A 20780-nucleotide genomic window follows, 5' to 3' on the forward strand; every position below is an offset into this window, starting at 1 on the left:
ATGATCCAACAAACCTGTTCATAAGATTGGGGAAGGGGATGGGGGACTAAAAAGAACTGGCCGAAAACCAGAGACTAATGCAGCAGTGGTCAGTGACTTATATCCTTAACTATATCTATTCATTCCATTTTAGAAAGTCAGATAGCTGTATTAAGCTAACTGAATCAGAGAGCTATATTAGGCTAACATTAGCTATATACTCCCCATCAAAAGGAATATTTTATAAAATAACAAGAGGCAAAATGTGAAAGGGAAACAACCAAAGCACCTCTAGGTCTTTCCATTTTAATTCAAATAATATAAAAACATATATTCCACTAAGTAGACATATATGGAAAAAATTCTCCAACAATTCATATATGTATTTTTCAGATCTATGCCTATTTCATGTACCTTTGAAAGGAAACATACCCAAACAAAAAGAAGTGGTTTAGTGTCTTACAAAAAATATACAGTCACCCAGTAGCTTATAAAATATGATTTCTCAGCAATCAAAGGAAACTCTATGCTTGGCATCAAGACAACACAATGCCAAAAAATCTTTATAAACTAAGATCTCATATCATCTGCTTCTCGCTCAGTTTTAAAGAAATGCTATGTGTGTCACCTCAGACTATATCTTATGAAATTACAGTCAGCATCATAAGACAACAACAAACAGTATGCTTAGCCATCTAACCAGAAGGTAAAATTCTGCATCTAAAAATCAAGAGAAGTTAAAAATTAAAAAAAATAAATAAAAACAAAGGAGCAAACTAGGTGAATTTTAAAATAAATGGTACTTTGGCTTTAAGGAAGATTGAGAGAAAGGATTCATTTTTATTCCTATTCATTGATGTGCTCAGTAAATATGTAAGGTATGTGCCTATTTTAGATACTAAGTATAAAATGGTCCAAAAAGAAAGACAAAATCTCTGGTCTCAAGGGACTTATCTCAAAATTAATAAATCAATGAAAAAACACAAGATATAAAAAAACTGTATGCAAAAATAAATAAATAAAATAGGGTGATGTAATACAAAGTGACTGCGTGGCTTCATAGGACTGGGTATTCAAAAGGCCTCTTGAAGGACACAGCTATGGAACGATCTAACGAAACAAAAGGCAAGAGCTTAGGCCCTATTGTAAGAGCAAGCTTGGGCTGATTTAGGTACACAACAAAAGGCAATGTGACTGGAGCCTAGTAAACAAGGGGGAAAATGGCAGAAGGTGAGGTCACAGACATAGGACCACATTATTTAGGGCCTTGTAGGTCAGAGTAATAAATTTTTACATTATACCCTTGGACTGTAAGAAGCAGCCTCATGAAACTTACTGTCATGCTTTTTGTAAAATAGCTGTTGGGGATACTATCCACCACACCAAACAAAATACTCTTCACGAAGGTGCAAAGGAAGAGTTTCTCTCAGATCTCACGTTCAGTAAGAGCTGATCTTTTTCTGAGTAACTGGTATAAATTTACCTTATGTGAATTCTGAAATTAATCATGCTCTCCTCTATCCTCTGAACTCCAGCAAAGTCAGGGCTGAATTTACAATCAGTTTCTGGCAACTGTATAAATCTTATGGCATCTATTTTTTTAATAAACTTTTTATTTTAGAATAGTTTTATATTTACAGAAAAGTTACAAAAGTAGTACAAAGGATTCCCATATACTCCCCCCCACCCCCCGGCTTCCCCTGTCATTAACATCTTACATGATGAGTATGGTACATTTGTCACAATTAATGAGCCAATAATGATACATTATTATTAACTAAATAATTTACTCAGATTTACTCCATAATTTACTCCATAATTTACTCAGATTTCCTTAATTTTTACCTGATGTGCTTTTTCTTCCAGGATCTTTATGGTATCTATTCTATATATTAAATTTACTGGAGCTTTATATCACTGTTTTATCTTTATTTTCCCCTTATTCTAACCTCTATAACTACTGTTATCTAATTATTTTATTTAATTCTATAAACCTTTCCCAAAAATTCTAGGAATTATGTGGAGCAATAAAAAAATTAGTAGAAAGAGATTTCTTGAAAGACACAATTAGCTTTTGCCCAACAAGTCAAGTAGTTCAGTATTATTCAAAGTAGGTAATGCTTTATAAATCTTTTAAAAATACAGAGACTCAAGGAAATGTCCAATTAAAAATGTTACTCAAAGATATCGTTTGGATAAAAATATAAAGTCAATATAAAAAAAGTATTTTTATGTTTCAGTATTAATCTCTTGAATTCTCTCTCCTTTTGTTGTCATATATAGCATTAGTAATCCTGATTGTTCTTACTGATCCATGCAACCTTAACATGGTCTCTGATTGTACAAATCTAAGATGAGGGTGAAGCAAAATGATCTTTCAATGTCTCTTTCAATTAGAAGTGTCGATTTCTTAATTCTGTGACCTAGGCTGACTGTCAGATTCTCATATTTTTGTATCACAAGAGTGGAAAACATTAATGCTTCTAAACAAAAGATACTACATTTTAAAAAGAAGATGGCAAAATAAAGTTTTAAGCTTTACTTGAAAATAATTCAGAGTACAAACTAAAATAAATTTAGTGTATAAATTATATGAAGTGTATAAGTTTATATATTATATATATATATGAAAATCATATGTATCAAAAATATCCTGAGGAAGGAGGAAGTTTCCCCAAAAACAGGTGTTAATATTTACCTAAGTAAATTTGACAGAATTTGACTACGTCAAATGGGTACCACAATTAGGAGTTCTGTTGTCATATCTATAATAAATTGTCTTGCCTCGAAACAATTCTGATTATCAAGATGTGACTGATTCACTGATGCTGGGACTTTCAGTTGGCAGCTTAATTTAATCTGCCCCAAATACCCAAATACCAAATACCACATTGACAGCAGGAACTATAAAAACACAATATAGTTGAAAGGTTTTTAGCATCTATTTCCAAAAATTCCTCAAAACATTATTTCATTAAACACTGACTCTAAGGGTCCTAAGTGTGCCTGCTCCTCCACATAAAAAAATATATATCCACTATTTTAGTCACTTTAATACCCTTATTCTACTGTCACATATGCCCTACAATTCTTTCTGTAGAAAAAGATAAAATAAATAGTAAAATTCTTAATTATCTATGCCATTATTTAAAATTCAATGCATTGTGTTAGTTTTAACATAGAATTTTAATTCACCTTCTTAGTCATATTTCTAAATGTAAATGCCTACCAAAAATAACAAAGATTACACAGAAGCGTAGGTAATGATATATATCAAAGGAGATTAGATATAAATTGATAAGGAATGCCTGTTAGCACTTTAAATACATCATTTCAGAATATGAGCATTTCCTAGCTATAACCATAAGACATTTATTTTAAATAAAAGTAGAGACCCTTTATTTTTCATGAATCAATGTATGAATGATTCATGAAATTCACTCTCAAAGGACGAATGAAGCAAAATAACCAAGCAAAATAACCAAGAATCTGAATGTTTATTTATTTGAATAATAAAAGCAACTTTAAGTAAATGCTCCTTGATATCTTAATACACTGAAATTATTTTGTTTGGTTGGTTTACTTTTTTTTTGCGGTACACGGGCCTCTCACTGTTGCAGCCTCTCCCGCTCCCGATGCTCAGGCGCAGCAGCCATGGCTCACGGGCCCAGCCGCTCTGCGGCATGTGGGATCTTCCTGGACCGGGGCACGAACCCGTGTCCCCTGCATCGGCAGGCGGACTCAACCACTGTGCCACCAGGGAAGCCCTAGTTTACTTTTAAATGGGAAAAAAAGCACCACTTTATCTATGAAGAATAAAGGCACTATCCTGAAATTATAAGAAAATAATCCACTAGTGTAAAAAATAATAGTCAACTTCTAATCAACAAAAACTTTCATATACTGTGCCTTTTATCTAATTTACTTTTATCAAATAAACCACTTCACTCTTTAAGAATCCATTTCAAGTTACCTTTCTTTCACTATAATCAGAAATCCACTCGATCTTAAACAAAAGTACTGTGAAAATATGAAGCTACTTATTTTACTATAACTAATCTTAAGTAATAATTCAACAAAAATGTTTTTTAATTCTAATAACAATGTTAAGTTATAACGATTTAATATATGTAAATAATCAGTACAGCTATTACTTATATTCAATTCAATGCAATAAACATTTAAAAAATAAACATCCTATAAATGCTAATAGAATAATCAGACTATACATGAACTTAAGAAGCCTATAAACCTACTGGCTAGTTATTGCCTGAAAAAATTTAGCATTAACAATACTGGTCTAAAATTCTTTAAGATTATTTATGGCTGGGGACTTCCCTAGTAGCGCAGTGGTTAAGAATCCGCCTGCCAACGCAGAGGACACAGGTCCAAGCCCTGGTCCGGGAAGATCCCACATGCCACGGAGCAACTAAGCCCGTGTGCAACAACTACTGAGCCTGCACTCTAGAGCCCGCAAGCCACAACTACTGAGCCCCTGTGCCACAATGACTGAAGCCCGTGCACCTAGAGCCGTGCTCTGCAACGAGAGAAGCCACCGCAATGAGAAGCCCGTGAACCGCAACGAAGAGTGGCCCCTGCTCGCCGCAACTAGAGAAAGCCCGCGTGCAGCAACAAAAGACCCAACGCAGCCATAAATAAATAAATAAATAAATAAAATTTATTTTTTTAAAAAAAGATTATTTATGGCAAGGGTTCTCAACTTTGGCTATTTTATTAGAATAACCTAGAAAGACTATAATCAATGCCTGGGCTCCACTCCCCATATCCTATTTTAATTGGCCTGAGAAAGGTACTAAGTATCATACAAACAAAACACAAGTAAACTGAGTTAATTGTGTAGCAGATTTGAAAATCACCAATTTATGGTATACTCCAGTTTTAAGATTAAAACAAAAAACTTGCTTACTGGCACCAAAAGTCTTAAGTCTACTAAAACTTAAGGTATACAAAAAGAGGAGAATGAAGAAGAGAGAGAAAGACAATATTCAAAAAAATAATCAGGGCTTCCCTGGTGGCGCAGTGGTTGAGAGTCCGCCTGCCGATGCAGGGGACGAGGGTTCGTGCCCCAGTCCGAGAAGATCCTACATGCTGCGGAGCGGCTAGGCCCGTGAGCCATGGCCGCTGAGCCTGCGCGCCCGTGAGCCATGGCCGCTGAGCCTGTGCTCCGCAACGAGAGAGGTCACAACAGTGAGAGGCCCACGTACTGCAAAAAAAAAAAAAATCAAGGCCAATCAAACATTTTTTCCCTTTAAAAATGTTAAAAGTTGGGACTTCCCTGGTGGTGCAGTGGTTGTGAGTCCGCCTGCCAATGCAGGGGACACGGGTTCGAGCCCTGGTCTGGTAAGATCCCACATGCTGCGGAGCAGCTGGGCCTGTGTGCCACAACTACTGAGCCCGCGTGCCACAACTACTGAAGCCCACGCATCTAGAGCCTGTGCTCCATGGCAGGAGAGGCCACCGCAATGAGAGGCCCGCGCACCGCAACGAGGAGTGGCCCCTGCTCGCCGCAACTAGAGAAAGCCCGTGCGCAGCAACGAACACCTAATGCAGCCAAAAATAAATAAATTTATATTTTTTTAAAAAATTGTTAAAAGTTGAAAGTCCTATCTTGGACTTTGTGATAAATCTGCTGACGTTGCATTATTTTATAGATAACTGCTAAATAAAAATCTAGAAATACAAACCCAAAAGCAAGAATAAATGAATGACAGAAATGATTATCATTTAAATTTAACACCATATAAAAGAGAGTAAATTAATATAGTATCACAATGCAAATGAGACACAAAATTATAGTCCCTTTAAATAACTTTTTCTAACCTCAATACTACATAGAATGTTTCCTTAATCTACCTTCCAATACCTTCAATTCCCCAGTGTCTCTAAAGAGAAAAATTCATTTTAAGAAGACAAAAACTACATGGGTATAGTTTGTTTATCTGAGAATGGAAAGAATGAACAAGTACAGAATATTTCCCTTATGAAAGCAGTACATATATCTGCATGATCAGCCTAGAGTACTCCCTTTATAACAGGGTCCAAAGAAGTTAATGTCTCTGGACAATGAGATAAAGAAAAAGTTATTAACTATAAATATTTGTCATTTTAGCATACTTTGACAGAATTCAGTTTTTCTCCCATAACAGCTAAAAGTATATGAGAATTACTAGCAACATGATTCAGCATGGAGGGATGAATAAAGATCATAACTTTCAACATATCTCAGAATATCTTTGTTACAAACCAGATGGTAAAACTTTAAAAAAAAATTAAGGATAAGTAGTCCAACTTTGAGAATAAAATTAAAAGAACCAATATTAAAGCAAGTAACACAGGGTGAGGAAACCAGCTTAACTTCCACGCAATTTCATTTTTCTTACATTCTTAAAATATTTTGAGGAGGTACTCTTTAAGACACATAAAATAAGAGATAATAACCTAATAAAGAACTAAACATTTGTCTTCAGTTAAATATTAGAGAATTATATTAACTATGTTAAATATATTAAATATAATCCAAAATTTAGTGACATATTATAAAAGTAATACCCAGGTGCCAATACCCTAGTAAAGATTTTGAGATGCTGAAGGAAGCATATTTTGAATTCAGAACAGTTAGAGCTGAAAGATATACACTTCTATGTCATTAAAGACAATGAGATTTTTAATTACAGGTCTGTAGTTTTAATAAACAACTTCATATTCATCTCTCCTGAAAATATGTGATGCAAAATTTTAAAAGACTATCCAGCCTCAGAAGGAACACTCCCTCAAGAAATAGTTGTCGAATTAGCTAATTATTTACTGACACAAGAACTACAACTTTAACTTACAACTCTCCAAACCTATCAAAGGTTAAACCCATAAAGAATGAGCTAGTGAGTAGAAGCTGAGGTAACAGAGGATCAATAAAGATAACTGGAAAGATAAGCACTATCCTTAGGTCAGTCATTTTATGACTGCCAAACTCTGCACAGGCATACATATACATGCTTATAAACACACACACACACACACACACACACACACACAGAGTAAATACGGTTCATTGTTTTACTAGTCCCAGTCTAAAGACATGACATAAATAGAAAGAAAAAGCTGTGTTGCCCAGACTAATTATAAACTAAGGATTTACTGAATGATGGATGGATGGATGAATAGACAATAGAGACAAATATAAAAATACATTGTTTGGGGGAGGGAGCATGACACAGATAAGAGCTTTAACTCTAAACCAATATCTATGATTCACAATGCTAAGGTGATTTGAGGACATTATAAGAGATCCATCATAAAGTAAATGTGAGCTAAACAAAAAAAAAAAGTTTCATTGAAACACGAAGTAATCATAATATATATTATAAAAAACAAAAAAGATTTATATAGTAGGGCAGGTTATATTAGTTTTATACTGTTCAGTTTAAAATATCTTTTCTTAAAAAGTTTTATGTGGCTAAATGTAGAGATTAATGCATCTTACCTTCCACAGAAGGTGCCTGGTCCTGAGCCGAGTACAGCATATCCTTAAAAGCCTATTAGAAAGAAAGAAAACATACATGGAATCATGAGTAATCTTTACAGTAAAAGCATTTTGAGCTAAACAATTACTTCTTTTTCAATATCCAGACAATGACTACATACGGTTCCCTAAATTGAGAATTTAGTGAAATACTTTAATAAGCTAAAACCCAAATACTATACTTTCTTATCAACCCAGTATTGTCCCATCTTTAAGATGAGGGCTAATGTGTATACTTTAAAAATTAAGGGGCATTTGGAAAAGAATGAAAAATCACCTGAGAGATCATAAAATCTCTTGACTAAAAAAAAAAAATAGTGATAGAAACTGAGAACAGTCCTAGAGGAATACAATGGAACACTGCATAAGAAGATATAAAATGCTGGATACAAATTTTTTTAAATTGTGGTATCATATACCTGAACATAAAATTCACTATCTTAACCAGTTTTTTTTTTTTTTGGCCATACGTGGGCCTCTCACTGTTGTGGCCTCTGCCATTACGGAGCACAGGCTCCGGACGCGCAGTCTCAGCGGCCATGGCTCACGGGCCCAGCCGCTCCGCGGCATGTGGGATCCTCCCGGATCGGGGCACAAACCCGTGTCCCCTGCATCGGCAGGCGGACTCTCAACCACTGCGCCACCAGGGAAGCCCTTAACCAGTTTTAAGTGCACAGTTCATAGTGTTAAGTAAAGTTACACTGTTGTGTAGACAATCTCCAGAATTCTTTTCACCTTGGATACAAATACTTTTCAGTGGAGGTCTGGAAAGTCCTCTGTTAAAAGAGTTCAGGACTATAAAGATAGTAGAGCTTTTATTGTTTTTTCCAAACCAATAAGTTAACTAACAATCATATTTAGGTAATTTAGATGGTTGCAGTTTGGTCTCTTGATAAGTGGTTTTGGGACAGGAATGAAAAGTACTTCTTCATACCTACCAAAATGGTAGAATCAATTAAGTGGATAAACTCCAGAGCAGAAGAGCTAGTCATAAGCTTAGGTGACTTTACCTATCCCATAGCTTCAAATACCATCTAACCAACCACTGGTGATTCCCAAATTGGCCTCCAGCATTCCTCAGCCTCAGTACAACTGACATTTGGGGCCAGATAATTCTTTGTTGTGGGGGCTGTTCTGTGCATATTAGGATTTTTGGCACTACCCCTGGTATCTAGAGATTCACTAGATACCAGCAGCAACCAACCAAAAATGTCTCCAGACACTACCAAATGCCCCTAGAGGACAAAAATCACCTCCCCAGAACCACCGGCCTAGAGTCATTCAAGCATATAAAACCAAAAAAGAAGAAACAAACCTCCAAGGTAACCCACTCTGTATTCAAGTCTAGTAAATTACATTCTTCCCCAATGAAATTACCATTTACTTTAAATTAATGACCAACCTGTCAGTTCCATGACTAACCCTAACCAGTCTGATAATATACAAAAGCCCTAAGTGAATAAAACAAAGATCTAGAACTTCTTTTAAGAAAAAATGTATATATGCTCACTACTTTCTTTACTATTTCAGATGTCTCAGGAACCACTAACGTCCAGTTTAAAAAAAGAAGTTAGCTCAGATCTTATCAAACATCAGAAAGTCTTTATTTCAGTTCACAGACTGGAATTTTATATTAAAGTCCTATACAAGTGCAGAGTAGGGAGCTTCCCTGGTGGCGCAGTGGTTAAGAATCTGCCCGCCAATGCAGGGGACACAGGTTCAAACCCTGGTCCAGAAAGATCCCACATGCCACGGAGCAACTGGGCCCGTGTGCCACAACTACTGAGCTTGCGCTCTGAGAAGCCTGCGCACCGCAATGAAGAGTAGCCCCCGCTCTCCGGAACTAGAGAAAGCCCGTGGGCAGCAATGAAGACCGAACGCAGCCAATACATACATACATACATACATACATAAATTTAAAAAAAAACAAGTGCCGAGTAGTAGTTATGTTATGGTTCTTCCACAGAATATTTTAAGAGGGTAAATGAATAGATTGCTTAGAGCAGAGTAAATCTCTAGAAATAGAAAAATATAAGAAGAAAGGAACAAAAAAATCCAGCCAGAGAATACTTAAGGAAATAAAGCTATCATGGAAGCAGGTAATACCAGAGACTCAAACATCTAAATGAAGTTTTTCAACTTCTGAAGTATGATAGGCATGTTTACCAAAATCAAATGAAGTTATCAGTAACCAAATAAACCACCAATGACTAGCAGAGTAGCTTGTATGCAGTAGGAGCTCAATAAATAGTTCTTGAATTCAAAAGGGTTTCTCAGCACACTGAAAAAAGCACACTAAGTAGAATCTCTGGTACACAATTAAAATGAATTAAATTTGCAAAAGGAAAGCTTACCAAATTAAGGTTTAAAAAGATGATTTAAATTTTATAAAGAGAAAAATTATGATAGTTTTTTTTTTTTTTTTTTTTTGCTTTACGCGGGCCTCTCACCGCTGTGGCCTCTCCCGTCGCGGAGCACAGGCTCCTGATGCGCAGGCCCAGTGGCCATGGCTCACGGGCCCAGCCGCTCCGCGGCACGTGGGATCCTCCCAGACCGGGGCACGAACCACCATCCCCTGCATCGGCAGGCGCACTCCCAACCAATGCGCCACCAGGGAAGCCCGATAGTATTCATTTTGGTTATAAAAATAAATCATAATTTCATTTAAGTCAAGATAACTCTCGGTAAAATCAGGGACAACTCTTTTTTTGCTTCTTACTACTTCAGTTTTCCTCTGAATAAGAGACCCTCTATGTTTTTGATAGTAATAGACTCTAGAGAGCTCTATAAGAACTCTATAGGATACCATTCCCTGTCAGTGACTAGAGAATAGCCCCCAACTGGGAACCAGTGGGGGAAAATCCTACAAAGTATTGTCTATATTAATACCTATGGATTGTTCGTCTGTAATATGAGTCACCTGGGTTGGGAGCAGTACCTCCAAATGCACAAAACAACAAATTCAAAGTTTCCTCAATTCATGCTGTTTTACTTCAAGAAAATCCAATACTGTACATGAAACTCTGAATTTGTATAATAAATAAAATCAATATGTATTCATGTGCATTACAAAAGATTTCTTTGATCACTGCCAAGGGCCCAGGGTTCAATCCCTGGTCAGGGAACTAAGATCCCACAAGCCACATGGCACGGCCAAAAAAAGCAAAAAAAAGCAAAACAAACAAACAAAAAAAGATTCAAAGCAATTCTGATGCAATCAGCATCTCTACTGTAATGTCTGAGTTACAAAAATTAAGTTATTTTTGTTATGATGTTATTGAAATATATATAAACTAGGACAAAACTCTTAGTGTTTATAGCAATGCATATGACAGTAAAATCTTACAAATTAAATCCAAATACAACCATAAAACCAGTATTATTCAATCAACAACATTAACATGACAGAAAACAAGATGTTTGCTGAAACAAAATCTCAATTGATAACATGAATACAATGCCAATTTACCTGTTCTGAGTTTGGAATGCCCAGATAACTGCGTCAGATGGGATCTACTGTAAGGCAGTATAGTCAGTGGCTAGAAGCTATGGAGTCAGACAACGTGTATGAAAACCAACTCTACCACTTATTAGCTGTGTAACCTTAGGAAAATTAACTTCTCTATACTTCAGTACCTTCATCTGTAAAACAGGAATAGTAATTACACATACCTCACGGGTCTACTGTATGAATTTAAAACACAAATACTTATATTAATTATGCTTCATTATTATACATGAAGAGTACTTTGAACAGTGCCTAGAACATAGAAGATGCTCAAAGAATGTTAGCTAATAGAATGTGAACTACCACAAAACTTATGTCATGTAGTGGGCTGTAGCATCATTTGGCGGTCTACTAGACATGAATACATCATTTATGCATTAGATATGCCTCAGTTCTTAAATAACTCTTCACAAAGTAGTACAATAGTACCCGGAGCCAACATGACCAAACAAACATAAATAGAGGCACTGCAATCTCCTGGCATTACCAGCTTAAAAGATGGTCAACTAGATGATTTAGAATATGCTATATTTTCTGATGATAGCTGACATGAGCACACACAGTTTTTAATTCTTATAAGAAACCTATAGATTCCCAAGAAAATATAGGCAGTCCCAATCTGCGAACGCATTAAATAACAAAGACTCCTAATTTTATTACTTAAACTTTCTACAACATATCTAGTGTATAAAATAGGGTATAGTTCGAACTTAACATGTATGTTCAATAATACCGCCAGTAAAAATTTCTTACGTTGTTAATTTTTAGTAACCCACAGTAGATCATCTCTAATCTCCTTTCCAAACACATGGGTTTTACAGACCATTTCACAGAACAAGGATCAGAAGCTAGAAAGATTCCTACTTCCTATCAACTCACTATTAGCCGCACATATAACATACTATAAATATTACCATCTCCATCAATAAAATATCTAATCTATGTTGTTCTCATCTGTCTGCTTCAATATTCATTCAAAGTCAGCATATGGCAATCTAATTATTGGATTAATGAACAATAATATAAACACAGGCATTTGAAGAGGAAGGACAAGGAATATTTATTATAAACCTTTAAAGGAATCATAATCCCTGTTAACAGTGTTTAATTATTTGATAAAATTTACATCAGACTTTTTTTTATTCTGAAGGTTTTTCCAAATGGTACTATTATAATTTTGATATATACTTAAAAATATGTACACTATGCCTGATCTACATACCCCAGAAATAATGTGAATAATGTGCAAGTGAGTTATATCTGACCTGGTTTCTTTGTCTCGTCATCTAGAAATCAGTCATGTTTTCCTGATACTAAAGTGCTAAGAACAGTTCTGTAAATCAAATTATAAACCTCAAAAGAGGGCACTGAGCATTCTCATATGTCCTGTACAAAGAATGACCATCTAATTAATCTTCATTTCTATCCCCAAATAAACTAACCTAGCTCTGTTTTTGATGATAGAAATGATCTGTAAAAAGAAACTCGTATACAAATTTTTTTAATCTAGTATGTTAAAATTTTAAATTAATGTATTCTTGTACATACTTAACAATCCAAAGGCTGTAGTATATTAGAAGCATTATGCATGACTCAAAATTTTCATGGAATTTAAATGTACCCCATCAGCAAAGGCAATTCAATATACAGAAGTTGTTACAACATTAAATTATTATTGAATTTGTTAAATGTATAAAATGTATATAATTTATAATAGGAAGAACTAATTTGGAATACGTCCCATTATATTCACATTTATAAATTTCCTCACTAACATACTCTGATATCCACTGACGTGGCTTTTACTATTTCTATGTGGATATCTCCCAAATCTGTATCCTCAGCCACACGTTTGCTAACGCATACTCAAAATGTCCAAAATTCATTTTCTTCCCAAAGCCTACTCTTCTCAGGTCTTTATTTCTGTTAATGTCACTGCCAGTATCCACATCACACAGATTCACAATCTCAGCTATTGTATCACTCATTCAACAAATATTTGTGTATCTGCTATGTGCCAAGCCTGTTCTAGGCACCTGGGATACATCACAAGGAAAATAAAAATCCCTGTCCTAGCTGAATTAACATTCTTATATTCTCCTCCTTTCCACTCCTAAGTTTAGTGATCTGATTCGTCAATGCCACCACCACAACCTCTTTTACATTCATTCTCTCCTATCCATTCACCTGAACTATTTCAACGGACTCTTCACTGATTTACCAACCTTTAGGTTTTCATCTCTCTAACACATCTCACAAACAACTGCCATATCAATCTTTCCAAAGCACCAGTCTGACTCTCCTCTTAAAAACTTACAAGGATTTCCCAATGCCCACAAAATAAAGCCCATATTCCTCTGCTGGCCTATAAGGCACCCAGAATGATCCAATCTATGTTTCTAGGCTTATCTTCCGAACTGAAGAAAGCCAATTTCATTTTCACAACCTGACCCTCAAGTCAAAATGAATTACCTATTACTCACTTTAGAGACTTCAATATTTCTTCCATCTTTGCCTTTTGTTTACAACTATTACCTCTACCTGGAATCCCCTATCCCTACTTCCATCTTTTCAATCTAATTTCCAAATCTTAACCATCCTTCAAGGTCCAGATCAAATTTAATCTCTTTTATGTTTTGTCCTGATTCCTCCAGCTGGAAGTCTTTACTCATTCCTCTGAAATCCTGTAGTACTCTATTTGAAACCATTTATAGCACTTAATATTTCCACCTTATGTTTTAATTATTTATGTGTGTCACTTGTTCACCATTTGACTGTAAAGTCAGGGTTTTAGCCACCTTGCTTGTACTTGTATAAGAAAGGCTCATCATAAACATTTCTAGATTACTTAATATCATCATTAAAGAAGTTACTAAGTTTTAGTCATTAAATGAACATTACTGCATGTCTACTCTGTGCACTATGCCAGGCTCTAAAGAAATAATGGTGGATCAAGCAAGGAAAAGACAGTCATATAAATAGATACATTTTAATATAATATGTTAAATACTTTAAAAATGATCAAAGCATATTGAAGGCCTAACTAACATAGTAGCAATTTAAAAAAAGAAGGTGATATATGGGAAAGAGGGGGATACCAAGAAGCAAAATAGGAAGATTAGACAAACAACTAAACATGAACTAAGGGAATTAAAGATCTCTAAGATTTTGAGCATAGGTAAACCTAGAGAAAGAGGCTTAGTGATACTATTAACCGAGCTGCAAAAACACCAAAGAAAAAACTTGGGCAAAGAAAAGACAGGAGTTTGGGTTAACAAACCACTTCAGGTATCCACAGGACAACTGAGATGGTCAGCAGACAGATGAAAACAGAGATCTACAGTTTGGAAAATAGGTCAGAGCTAGTGGTTAAGAGTTGGAAATTATGTGTATAAGGTGATTTGAAACTGCCTATGCCCTAAGTAAATGAAATTTTTCAGAAAGTAAGTGGACCAAGGACAGAATCTTTTGGAATACAAAGCAACAGAGAAGACAATAAGGAAAACACCAGATGTATAGAGTGCCACAGGAATTAAAGGGGCATTTCAAGAAGGAAGATATATTAAAAATTATCAAAAGCTGCTTAGAGGAGACATATCTGCACCTCCATGTTTTCTGCAGCATTATTCACAATAGCCAAGACATGGAAACAACCTAAGTGTCTGTCAACAGATGAACGGGTAAAGAAGATGTGAGATACACACACACACACACACACACACACAAACACACGATGGAATATTATTCAGCCGTGAGAAAGAAGGAAATCCAGCCATTTGCAATAACTTGCATAAACCTTGAGGGCATTATGCTAAGTGAAGTCAGAGAAAGACAAATACTATATGATATCACTGAAACGTGGAATTGAAAAATGCCGAACTCAAAGAAACAAAGAGTAGAATGATGGTTACCCAGGGCTGGGGGGTGGGGGAAATGGGAAGATACTGGTAAAAGGGTACAAACTTCCAGTTATAAGATTAACAAGTTCTGAGCATCTAATGTACAGCATGGTGATTATAGCTAATAATACTGTATTATATACTTGAAAATTGCAACAATGGATCTTAAATGTTTTCACCAAAAATATGAAATGGTAATTACGTGATGTAATGGAGGAGTTAGCTAGTGCTATAGTGGTAATCATCTGCAATCTATAAATGTATCATATCAACACACTGCACACCTTAAATTTACACCATGTGTCAATTATATCTCAGTAAAACTGGAAGAAAAATTTTAAAGAAAACTGAGAACATTTGAGTTAAATAAAACAGCTATCAAGGAAGGGTTCAGTATACTAACAATTATTCTGTTTCTTCAGCTGGAAGGTGAATACAGATGCCTATTTACCTACCTATCCATCTGTCTGTCTGTCTGTCTATCTATCTATCTATCTAATTGGAATGCTGCAACTGAATTATAAAGAAACAAAAATAGCTAACATTAAAATGCCTAACATTAGAGCCTATAACTTAAACTATTCATATGTAAGATTAATAAAATATATCCTTAAGTTAAAGGAAAGAAAAATTAAAAGCTGCTTAGAGATCAAGAAGAGACTAAGAAGAGATATAATTAGGTCTGAGGATCAGGAGCTCATTGGTGACCTTCAAAAAATGGTTTCAGTAGAGTAATGGGGCAGAAACTAGATTAGATTGCTTTGAGTACACGAGAGCTGAGGATATGATGACCACAAATACTGATCGATAATAAAAGTAATTATAGTTACCTTTACTGAATGCCTACTATCAGATATCGTTTTGAGTATTTGAAACACACTACTTTAACAGAGGCCCAGAGGCCCACAACTCTTTAATGTAAATATGATTTTCATTTTACCACTGAAGATCTGAAATTCAGAAAGGTTATTAAAGTATCATCTTGCCCAAGTATTGCTCATTCTGTAATCCACGCTTCTTTGAGAAAAAGACACATAGCCCACTATTTGGAGTGAAATCTTATTTTCTAAGATTTACCTCTAATTTTGGCCTCTCAATTTTCTGATACTCTTCCTTTCATTTCCAAAACTTTTCTAAATCATTAGATTTTTATATCAGGTGTGGTAACTAGCCTCTGAAATAACCCCCAATGATTCTTAACTTCTGGTAGTAATGCTCTTGTGCAATCCCCTCCCATACTAAATAGGACTGACCTCTATAACCAATAGAATATTGCATAAATGACCGAGTACTACTTCCAAGGCTAGGTCATAAAAGGCACTGTGGTTTTCATCTTATTCTCTCTTGGATTCCCCACTCTGGGGAAAGCCAGCCATGAAAAAACTGAAGCAGCCCTATGGAGAGGTCCAAGTGGTAAGGAACTGAGGCCTCCTGAAAAAAGCCAGCACAAATTTGTCAACCATTCGAGTGTGCCATTCTAGAATTGGATCCAGCCCCAGGCAAGCCTTGAGATGACTGCAGCCTTGACTGGCATCTTGACGACAACCTCACAAAATATCCTTAGCCAGAATCACCCAGTTAAGCTGTTTCCAAACTCTTTACACACAGCAAGAGTGTAAGACAATTAATGTTTCTTATTGGTTCAGCAGTTTTAGGTAGTTTGTTATAGAGCAACAGATAATTAATACATGAGGCTAGATTTGAAAAACATTTTTATATCACAGAATGTAATGTTATTAGATCATAACCAACATCTCTGGCTTGTCTTGATCAAAGTACCTAAAAGTTTTATTCCTATAAAGATACAAAAACTATGGAAATGAAAACTATGACAATTTCAAGTAAGTGATTTATTTAGCAATAACAAGCAAAACTGCATTCCCATAAGCCACAGCCACCAATACTGTAATTTAACTTATACCCTTGAATGCCCTTGAGAAGTCACATAGCTGCACTTCTGAGCTGGGACGGAATAAATCTGATAGATTAAATCAGCATCCTCCTTGTCTAAGGATTCTATTCTGACAATAAAATAAAGCTGATAACAAATGCTCTTTTATAACTAATTAGATCTGTATGGCTCATTCTTACATTTACTATGGTAACAACTGTAAATTCTCTGAGGGCAGAGAGCAGTCTCACTTCAATTCTTATGGGCCACAGCATCTAGCACAGTACAGGTTCAAAGTACATTTGTCAATTGCACAGACTTTGCAACACAAAGCCTAAATATCCAGGTCTTCCCTGGTGGCGCAGTGGTTGAGAGTCCGCCCGCCTAGGCAGGGGACACGGGTTCGTGCCCCGGTCCGGGAATATCCCACATGCCGCAGAGCGGCTGGGCCCGTGCGCCATGGCCCCTGAGCCTGCGCGTCCGGAGCCTGTGCTCCGCAACGGGAGAGGCCACAACGGTGAGAGGCCCGCGTAACGCAAAAAAAAAAAAAAAAAAAAAAAAAGCTTTATTTCAAAGCCTAAATATCCAAAATGAGCACATCAGTTAATTTTTTAAGTAACCATGTTATTTTTATTGAATTATTTTATAGCATTTCCAGTTTCATGAAATATCAAAATGCAAAGTCATTTCTTATTTTTCCTAATTTTCATTATCTTTTATTTCTACATAAGATTCAAACCTCTTTCATTTACTAGCCACAAGAAAAGTTCTTAGTGTGTTTGGCTTCCAGTCCTCTTTAATATATAAGGTTTATACAGGTTGGTAAAACATGTCGAATTTTGACCAAATATAATAGTATGGCAACATAAAATTCTCACTCTGTTCTTAGTTTGCCTGTTTATCTGAAAGAAAACAAAAAAAGGAACCCAAAGGTTCTGCAATACACCTGTACACTTATAAAAATGGTTTCTAATCCATCAGTCTCAGACCACTTCATAGCTCCAATTTCAATACTGTAAAACCTTATAAACTAGGTATTCTCTGTAGGCTAAATAATGTTTCCCACAAATACATTACTACTTGTCAAAATACATGAAGGTATTTGTACTTAATAAAATACTACCATATTTCATCGAGTCTAAGATACCGTCAATTGTTAAGACACACCATTAATTTATGTATCACTGCACCATTATTTTACGTACCATTAAGAAAGAAAAACATTACCAATTAACTATGTGACATCTGTAAAATGAATCTCAATTTCAAAGGCGTAGGAATGTGGAACAAGGAATGTGCATCTTAGAATCTACAAAATGCAGTAATTCATTTGGTCAAAATGTGGTTTCTCAAGCAATGGATTCTAAAAGTCCAGCTACCATCATTTGGTTTCCAAGAAATTTCATGATGTTGAAGGAGTCTTGTTATACTAAAAGATTGAGTACCAACACCCTAAAATAAACGTCTGCTGAATAAATGAATAAAAGTTACTCCTATGGCTTATTTTTAATGAAGACAGAAATTAACAGCTACACTTTATTGAAAAGCATCTTCTATAGGTCAGGCCCTTGCTGGCACTTTCATATATTATTATAGCTAATTCTCATAATAATCTTGAAAGGTAAATATTATCCCCATTTTGCATGCAAGAAAATTGAGGTTCAGAGAAATAAAATAACTGTTTAAAAGTCCACAGCCAATAAATGAGGGAAATGCAATTAAAGCAAAAAATTTAGATAAAATTAAAGCTACTTTCTCTACTGCCTTCAAGATGAATGGATCCCATATATCCTCCAAAGAATCTTACTTTATCCTACTCATTCCTAAAGGTTCTATCCTATTTTCCTCACTCTGTTAACAGACAAATTTCTCAAATGAAAAGTACACATATGTTGTCTCAATGACTTTAACCTCTTAAAACCTGGAATAAAGTTAGCAGAAGACAATTTACGTTCAGAATTCACTAATGAGCAAGGTTTATCAAATCCAAAGGCCTATCCTTAATCCTCATTCTCATGAACCTGTTTACAAAGTATGTTACTGCTGATAGTCCATTTACCCTTAAGACCCTTAACTCCTATGACGTTTTTTCCAAGATTTCCTCTATGTCTCTATTTTTCTGCATTACATACTTTCCCTTAGTGAATTAATTCTTTAATTACTATCTCAATTGTAATAAATCTTATCTTTGATACAATTTTTCAAATTCCAGCTAGTACTTATCTCTACATATAGACATTTTGTGTATGAAATCAGCATACTTAAGATCTAATTTCATGAATTTACCACCCCCATAAGTAGCTCTCCTATACCAGTTTCCCTAGGTATAAACCATTATATCTATATTAAATTCTTCCCTCCTTCAACCCCTATATCTGGCAACTCATCCAACTTCTGTTATTTAAAGTATAAATATCGAAGCACCTACATAAATCACTGTGCTAAGCAATAAAAAGAGATACGTTAAAACATGTTTAATAGGGACTTCCCTGGTGGTCCAGTGCTTAAGACTCCATACTCCCAATGCAGGGGGCACAGGTTTGATCCCTGGTCAGGGAACTAAGATACCACATGCCGCACGGCGCAGCCAATAAAAAAAAAAAGTTTAATGGTATTACTTTACCTTTACCAATAATATCTTTATTTAATTTCAAATACTAATGAGAAAAAAAGAGATCTAACTACTAAAATATTGTGTATGCTTGCAATTACACAACTTGGAAGGGAGGTGTTGCTTTTTTTTTTGAATTTTTGAATTTTATTTTATTTATTTTTTTATACAGCAGGTTCTTATTAGTTATCCATTTTATACATATTAGTGTATATAGGTCAATTCCAAGAAGGCAGATGTTACTTTAATAGGATACTATGTGTTTAACAGGGCAGGTTCACAAAATATGCATTAAATTATTATTATTAATTATTGATATCATTGCTAAAATTTTTTAAACATAAAGTTGTTTAAACAATGTTTTAGGGCTTCCCTGGTGACACAGTGGTTAAGAATCCACCTGCCAATGCAGGGGACACGGGTTCGAGCCCTGGTCTGGGAAGATCCCACATGCCGCGGAGCAACTAAGCCCGTGTGCCACAACTACTGAGCCTGCACTCTAGAGCCCGCGAGCCACAACTACTGAAGCCCGCGCTCCACAAGAGAAGCCACTGCAATGAGAAGCCCACGCACCACAATGAAGAGTAGCCCCCGCTCGCCACAACTAGAGAAAGCCCACGCACAGCAACAAAGACCCAGTGCAGCCAAAAATAAATAAATAAAACAAATTTATTTAAAATAAACACAAACAAAAAAATGGTTTAATAAGTTTTCCTTACATAAAACCTATCATATTAAATAACACTGTCTCTAAAATGGAAGTAAGAAAGGTCAAGGAGGAATTTCAAAATTCTGCATTTGATAGTAATTTCTTTCCCTAAAACATTTTCTTCTCTAATACATTATGCTTACAAATCAATTCAGAAATTCTAATAAGGCTGTACAACAAAAGTGCAAAAGAAAAAGGAAAAAGTTACCAATTTTCTTCCCAGTTTTTCATCTCTACCGAAACCAAAGAAACTTTCAAAAATGTATACATTAACCTTTTTTTTCTTTCATAAATAACCATTAACAAGTAGTAACATAAACTTTCTGTTCTATGAAATCCTGACCATGTAACACCATGTTAAGAATCCAGGTTCTGGGGCTTCCGTGGTGGCGCAGTGGTTAAGAATCTGCCTGCTAATGCAGGGGACAAAGGCTCGAGCCCTTGTCTGGAAGATCCCACATGCTGCGGAGCAGCTAAGCCCGTGCACCACAACGACTGAGCCTGCGCTCTAGAACCCACGAGCCACAACTACGGAAGCCCACACACCTAGAGCTCGTGCTCCACAACAAGAGAAGCCACCGCAATGAGAACCCCAAGCACCTCAACGAAGAGTAGCCCCTGCTCACTGCAACTAGAGAAAGCC

At 35.7% G+C, this 20780-nt stretch overlaps 1 protein-coding gene across 1 annotated transcript in view; it reads right to left on the reverse strand.

Moving 5' to 3' along the window:
- The window catches only part of XPR1 (xenotropic and polytropic retrovirus receptor 1), a 202723-nt gene that overhangs the window by 169554 nt on the left and 12389 nt on the right, over window positions 1–20780 (reverse strand). Inside the window, exon 2 of the mRNA XM_030847608.2 lies at window positions 7481–7532. Coding sequence (XP_030703468.1) covers window positions 7481–7532 — 52 coding nt within the window. The remainder of the gene's footprint in view (window positions 1–7480; window positions 7533–20780) is intronic.

The sequence above is a fragment of the Globicephala melas genome, chromosome 1 (assembly GCF_963455315.2).
Source record: "Globicephala melas chromosome 1, mGloMel1.2, whole genome shotgun sequence".
NCBI classification, from domain to species: domain Eukaryota; kingdom Metazoa; phylum Chordata; class Mammalia; order Artiodactyla; family Delphinidae; genus Globicephala; species Globicephala melas.